Source organism: Fukomys damarensis, unplaced genomic scaffold (genome assembly GCF_012274545.1).
Source record: "Fukomys damarensis isolate Sample0158 unplaced genomic scaffold, DMR_v1.0_HiC HiC_scaffold_7, whole genome shotgun sequence".
NCBI classification, from domain to species: Eukaryota; Metazoa; Chordata; class Mammalia; order Rodentia; family Bathyergidae; genus Fukomys; species Fukomys damarensis.
The window spans coordinates 11,026,272-11,033,380 of NW_022900919.1; the positions used below are offsets into that span (position 1 = coordinate 11,026,272).

The 7,109-nt window shown below is 46.3% G+C and overlaps 1 protein-coding gene and 1 long non-coding RNA gene across 2 annotated transcripts in view; one reads left to right on the forward strand and one right to left on the reverse strand.

The window, feature by feature from the left end:
* The window catches only part of Nr2f2 (nuclear receptor subfamily 2 group F member 2), a 15,171-nt gene extending 10,643 nt beyond the window's left edge, over positions 1 to 4,528 (reverse strand). The window contains exon 1 of the mRNA XM_010607873.2: positions 3,867 to 4,528. Coding sequence (XP_010606175.1) covers positions 3,867 to 3,909 — 43 coding nt within the window. The 5' untranslated portion in view covers positions 3,910 to 4,528. The remainder of the gene's footprint in view (positions 1 to 3,866) is intronic.
* Positions 2,864 to 7,109, forward strand: part of LOC117285207 — a 22,092-nt gene continuing 17,846 nt past the window's right edge. Inside the window, exon 1 of the long non-coding RNA XR_004516180.1 lies at positions 2,864 to 3,255. This is a non-coding gene — a long non-coding RNA (uncharacterized LOC117285207). The remainder of the gene's footprint in view (positions 3,256 to 7,109) is intronic.

Genomic DNA, 7,109 nt, shown 5'->3' on the forward strand with positions numbered 1-7,109 from the left:
AAACCCGCCGCTCGCGCACCACCGGGGGAGTCCCGGCGCGTCTCGGTGCCCACGAAGCCCAGGACGGAGAAAAGTCCCCGGGTTTCTTTGCAGAGGGGTAGGGAGGAAAGGGGGAAGGTGCCTCGAACTGAGCTTTCAGATATTTGCCAAGGGAAGATTTGGCCAAATCCGGGTGATGGGAAACCCTTCTCTTAATCAACTCTGAACACTTGCTCGGTTTGGGAACTCATTCTTGTTTATTTATTTATTTTTCATATTGAAAAGAGCGGTTCGCTGTCTATCTTTTCCTTCTAGGGTTAACGTTTCATCGGTTTGTGGCCTGACATTTTAATTGCTCAAATACAGCATCTCGGATGATAAGAAGCACAAGTAGACTTCATCTCATTGTCATGACGCAATTAAAATAAAATTTCCTCAACTTTATCCTCCCTCGCTAGTTTTAGCTCACTTGCAAGCCAACGTCCTGCCACACTCAGTGGCAGTCGTGTTAAGAGGGAAAAGACCACTCTGCCCGCTGAAGGACAGGCGGAGGCAGGCATCCGCTGAGCCTCCCCAGCACACCCTCCTTGCAGACATGTAGGCACACATGTATCAGATGCACATTTGTCTATGTACACAGACAAAGACTTCTGAGACTACCCTTCTAGGTCACAGAACAGTTGAGGACAGACTTCATTGTTCTTCAAGTTCCTTTTAAGCATTCATATAGTCATTAAAACACATCCAGAGATTTGGCCCCAAATTGGAAATAATACCAGGACAACTCACAAAAACACACACAAGCCATATTCGCCCTCAAGAGTTACTGCAAAAAGAACAACTTCGTAGCTTATACCATTCTGCTCAGTATGCTAAAATCATTGATATGGCTGTGCCTTTGAATTCCAGGATGCTTGACTTAAACATCAAAGGTGTAGAGTTGCCTCCCCCACCCACTATATTCCATTGCACTAACCTTGCTGTTTGATTATAACCAGTTAGTGGATTATGATTATTCCACATGTAGACAAGAGAATTGTGTCCCCATCAAGGACACTTGGCACCAAGAAAAACTAAACCCATAAGCTAACATGGTTTATGAACAATTGTAATATTTAACACAAAAGATGTTGAGCTCCATAGGAAAAATAGGAATGCTATAAGGAGTAAATTGATGACTTCAGAAAAATATACTTGGTAGCTCAAAAAATTGATGATATAAAGGTGTTTAAAAATAAACCACACATGTAATCGACATGTGCAGACTGCAGTTTGAATTCACTTCCTTTTACACAAATAGACAGAATACAATGTAAAGACCAAGTGGGCAGATAGGGGCTGGTTTTCAGGGAAAGAAAAAACCCTCTTTAAACTTCATTCCTGAAACCCTCTCATTCCTCACCAAAATCACATATTTGACTTAAACTGCAGGTGCCGGAATTATTTGAGTGTTTTAAGAAATAACAGCCTATAATGATTACTGAACTTTCATAAACCTGACGAGCTATAAGACTGCCACACAGTGAAATCAGGCTGAGAATTTCAGAGTGATTAGAGACACAATATCACTTTTTTTTTTTTTCCTACAGAGAACAAGAAGGGTGGAAAAGAAATCATTTCAAGGAGGGTTTTGGTTTTCTCTCCCCCTTTCAACTTCTGTGAATCGGGGACTTGCCTAATGCTACAAATGTCACAAGGTTAGGGACAAGTTCACCAATATTGAAGCTGGGGTTCAGATAGGAAATCTAATGGGTATTCCCATCTCAATTTAATAGAAGATGGGAATAATTGATTATAGGGAAAGCTTAATCCTGCCTCTTGAGTGCAGAAACATCCATAGCAAATATCATTTTTTTTTGCACACTTGTGAAGGGATGATTTTGGAGAAGAAGAATTTCATTTTAAAAAATGTAAAGATTGTTGGAATTTCAAGGCCATAGATTGCAATGGAACTATTTCCCAACTATCTCTCCTATAGAGTTAAAGCCCGCAGGGCACAAGACCACAGGGTTACCATGAAGAAGTCAGAGCATTTCACTGTGTTTTAGGACTCATTCCCCTATGAAAGTGCTATTCAGAAGGAGGGAGAAATCATTGTAAAAAAAAAAAAAATGAAGTCAATTTTAGTGCAGGGACGAAGAGAGGACAGCAGTCTGGGAAGCAGAAAAAAAAAGAGGTGAAAATATTTTTAAATGTCTTCTCCAGATATGCTCATTTGCTTTAACTTTAAGATGAAGTAGCTCTCAGACTAAGAGATAAATATCACTATATGGCTATTGTTTTTCTTTTAAATCCAGTCCAGTCTTTTATTGAAGTTGTAAATTTATTTTAATGAGAGGAATGGCAAGCTTTAATTTTGCTGGTAAAAGTTGGAAAAAAAATTGTCCTAATCTTTAAACAATAATCAACCAGGAATATGATTTTCTTGCAAAAAGTGGCTGGAGGGTCTGTAATTCTTTACATATTAAAGCACAGTATGAATGCAGACCCCAGCCCACGCCGAGTTTAACTCTCAACTCAGAAGAAACCAGTTCCGTCCACCAGGATTCATTGAATTCCTCCTTTCCCTCAATCTAGTCCGTGTGTGTTTTTCTCTTCCACCACACTGGAGCTCCATGAATAGGGAAAGGGGCTTCCATTGTGCCCCTCTGAACTTCCAAGTCAATGCAATTTTTAACCACTGGCTTGTGGTACTTTGAAAATCACCAGGGGCTGTCAGAGTTGGGTCCTCTGAAAAATTTACAGTGCTAAATCAGAGCATATGCCGGGAGGGAAAAAATTGCTTAAGATTGGAGCAAGTACAGTATCTGTCTGCCCCCTAGTGTAAGAGTCCTCGCTGCCTAAAATTCAACTTTAAAAGAAAAGGATCTCTTAAAGGGAAACGACTTTGGGCTCACGTAGACATAGGAGAATGAAACTTCTGTACATTTTAATCTGAATAATTCTTCAGGATTTAAAATTAATTGGCTCTGGCTTGCTTGGACTGTACTCGGATCTCGCTGCCTCTGCGCTCCCAGAGTCACTGGTGGAGAGGTGATGATTTTTTTTTTTTTGAACTGGGTTTATGTGCGTCCCTCTCACTCCCCCCCCTTTTTCTTTCTCTCTGTCTCTGTCGTCTCTCTCTCTGGCTTTTTAAAAATGAGGAACCGTTCCTTGAACGTTTTGGACAGAGCACAGAATTGCTTCTTAAAGTCAGCGCGGCACGGTTGCGATAGACAGCAAAAAGGTAAACGTTGGCCCGAAACCCGCACGCCAGCTCCGCCACCCCGCCCGACGGTGAGTACCCCTTCTCTTCGCGGTTCTCCTCCTAGCTTAGCCGAGCGCTCCCTTCCCGAGAGGCGGCCGAGGGCGCCGGGCGAGCCTTGCCTCCCTCCCTGCCTGCCTGGCTGGCTGTCAGTTGCACAAGGTTGCAAAATGAGGCGCAGAGGCAGCGAGAACAGTAAATTCTGATACTCAGCGCGAGCCTAGCAGCTCCTTTGCTAGAAAACCGAGTCGTCTGCTGCTCGGAAACACCAGGCTCATAGGACTGTTTTTCAGTCTGTTCTTTAGAAGGACAAGAGTTTGAGGAGACAGGACGAGGAGATGGGAGGCACTGCGCAGTCTTTATGCTTCGGCTTAATCATATTTTGGCAGCGTTGCAATTGTATTTTCCCCCTCTCTTCCCTCTACCTCTCTCTTACCACACACATGTAATAAAATATGGCAGTGCACTGAAATGACTCTGTCCCCCTTCCCCAAACCCCTTCCGCCACAGTCCCAGGCATTTCATACACATTAGCAAACCGATCATCTGCAAAGCCCCAAGTCATCCCCAACCCCACACAGCACAAGGAGAAAAGTGAGAAAGGAGAGAAAGAGGAAAAAAAAAATACTGTAAGTAAACATACCAAAACCATATTTTCCTTGTTCAAGATCCCAAACCGCTTGCATCTTCCTTCTAAACAGGAATAACTCTCCTTTAGTTTGGCGGGTGAAATAAACGCTTTGTTGGCCCCCTGAAAAGATGTGTCTTTGATAATTAAAGAGAATCTCCTCCTCGGTGTTTATCTAAGCGATTGTGCAAACTGATAAAAAGTAGGCACTAGCCTGCAGGGAAAAAGAGGAAAGGTGAAGGGAGAGATCTTGCACCTCCAGGAAGTGCTTCCCCATGCATTAGGCGTTCACTCTCAGCCTAGTAAAACCCTGCACACTAACTTTAGAGAGACGAGGTTTCAGGGAGCTTTGTACATAGCTGCTGAGGAATGCAAGCCTCGCCTTTAAGAAAAAAAAACCCCAAACCGTAGGTAGGAGATGTCTGGAGTGATCCTTGTCTCTCATCTCATTCCTTAGAAGGAAGAGTGCGTTGTTACACCTTGTTTGGGGCTGGAAAGACGAGACTTTAAAAACACCCGTCCAATTGAAAAAAATCTCCCAACTTAATGAGTTCAGTCGGAGGCTGCAGCAGACGGCTCAGGCTCAGCAGAAACCGCCAACAACTATAGCCGATATTGCAAAGCAGGACGACCCGAGGCACAGCCAAATTCCACTGTTTGGGGTCGAGAGGGATGGAGGCTGATCCTAAAGCAAGTTGGGAAATAACAGAGGTGGGAGAGGAGGGGAAAAAGCAGCAGCCATGCAGACTGGCAGGCAAGCTCCTCTTACCCTGGATCAAAGATAGAACTTGAAACAGGAGGGCAACATTTTTCCTAGGAATCTGCTGGAACCCTCATTTTCCACTTTTAACTCAAGTCCCCCCAAGTGATTTTTCCCTCTCCCCTGTGGATTAGTGCCTCCCTCCCCTTTCTGGTGCCCATTCTAGAACTTTCCTGAACAGGAAATCTATTTCTTTTGGGGGAGGGGTTCCCCATTTCAAGCCTTCCTGGAATGAATGTTTAATTCACCCCTCCCTATATTATTCCCCCCCAAACGAATAAAAGATGAAGGAATACAACCACTAGCAAACACTGAAAATGAATTATGCTGCCTCTCCCAGTTTAATGCAGTTTTAACTAATGGATTTTTTGTTTTGTTTTAAGAGAAGAATAATGGGGAAACACGGACCTTTTATTTTAGGAAACTGTGATGGTAAGATGTATGTCAGACTTGACAAATGGAACTAACGCTCTTGGGCTGCTTCTTGTCCTTGTCTTAAACAGGAATTAAGTTAAACACAGTGCTGAATGTTAATTACATGTTTACTGGCTAATGAAAATTACAAATGGTTTTGCCACCTCAAACAATGATGAAAACTCCGAGGACACTGTAATTATATACTTTGAGGGAAATAACTCAGAATATTGATCATAAGAAGTGTAAATCTTTTTTAAACTATTCATTAATACCATAAATATGGGCTACAGAAGTTTTTCCTTGCGGTTTGTCTCATCAGTTCCACTGAGTGGCCGGGTGTGAGGGTCTGGGGGTGGTGGTGAACTCATTCTGTTAGAAGGAGGAGGCCACTTGTGTAACTTGGGGTGCCCCCTCCCTTTTGCTGTGCCCTCTCAAAGGTCGAGGGGTGGGGGAGCAGGCAGCCCAGCTCGGGAGGTGAAGGTGACCCCAGCATGGCCTCTGTCCCACCCTCTTCTCCCCTCCTCGCCCTCCTCCCTGTTTTTGCCAGGTCTGACGACGACCTCCTTCCCAGCCTTCCCGGCAGTGGGTAACCGGGCATTCAGGATGCCTAAGGGAGGACCAATTAGACCCAGCAACTCCCGCCACCCAGAGGTGCTGCCCTGCCCACCTAAGTTCACCCCTTCAAGGTGGCTGGAGCAGTTCCTTGCAAAAGAAGAAGGGGGAAGAACTTGGGGATGGAGGTGGCTGCTAGGTGAGGAGGCTCGGGCGGCGGGATCTGAGCCACAACTGGTTTCCTTGGGTTTAGGAGAGACTTTTGTTGTTGTTTTCTTCTCACTTTGACCAGAGTTGTAGCACTGGCAGTCGCTCCAGTCTCGAGGGTCAAAGGTGAGGGTCACACTAACCCTAAAGCCCAAGCTGACAGGAAGGCCAAGCAAGCAGGGTATGGGGGGCTGCCAGCCAGACTGCCTGGATCTTCAGAGGGGGTGCTTGTGAAACCCGCATGGGGGGGCACAGCGCCCAGTGCAGGTTTAAAGTGCAATATTGAAGATTTTTTTTTTTAAGTGTGCTATGCTTGTGGGACTGGAGTCTTCTTTTTTCCTGAGAATTCCCAAGGCATTGGTCTTTGTCTTAGAAGGAATGGAGTTTCTGAATGGTGTGAAAGGGACAGAGAGGGTCGCTTCAAATCGATTTTACTTGTCCTTTCTGTCTTTTCGGATCAACGCCCTTCAATGGGCACAGAGGTGCTCTTTCAACCAAAAACTTGTGCTACATTTTCTGCCTGTATTGGTGCTAAATACAATAAGCATTGGGCAGATTTTTTCTTTGCTCTCCAAAGCTAGAAAGCACCCTAATTAAATTGTTTTATATGGACAGTCAGGATAGACCAATTAAGCATGCATTAGTATAAAGATATAGTCTGCAGATAAGGCGATTTAGAAAACCATGTGCAGGACAAAGGGAGGCGCTAGCCTTTGGGAAGGGTACATGGACACAGTGGGGTCGAGCACCTTTCTTTGCAGGCTGCCTGGAAACTGCAAAGGCCGAGGGCCCAGGTGAGAAAGAAGCAGGCCGGCTAACAGGTGGGCACAGTGCGGGAGACTTTCTGGCTCTGGCGGAGGAGCCAGAGGGCTCGGTGCCCCTCAGCACTGCGCTGGCAGAGTAGCACCCTGAGGTGGTGGCGGGTCTCATTCGACACGATGGGACCGTGAAAAGCCCCACTCACTCTGGACCGGGTCCTCCCCCTCCGCCTGACCCTGACTTGCCGGGTCCGGGAGCAGCCCTGCGATACTGACACAGCCTGCACCCTCCCAGCCCAGGCCGGATGGGCCCCAGGGGAGCGGGCCCAAAGCCCTCCGTCAAGATCAGGGCCGAAGCCCTATCCACACCTCCAGCCATAGCGTCCTTTTGCTTCACGGAGGGAAGGAAAGTTCCCACCCGACGCCATCCGTCCCGAGGGGCGTCGAGGACCAGCCTCTGCCGGCCGGAGCAGGGGAGAGGCCGAGGGTCGGGAAGGTGGCAGCGGAGAGAGCCGCTCGAGGCTTCTCCACCCCTCTCCGCCCTGGGAGGTGTGGGCGGGCGGA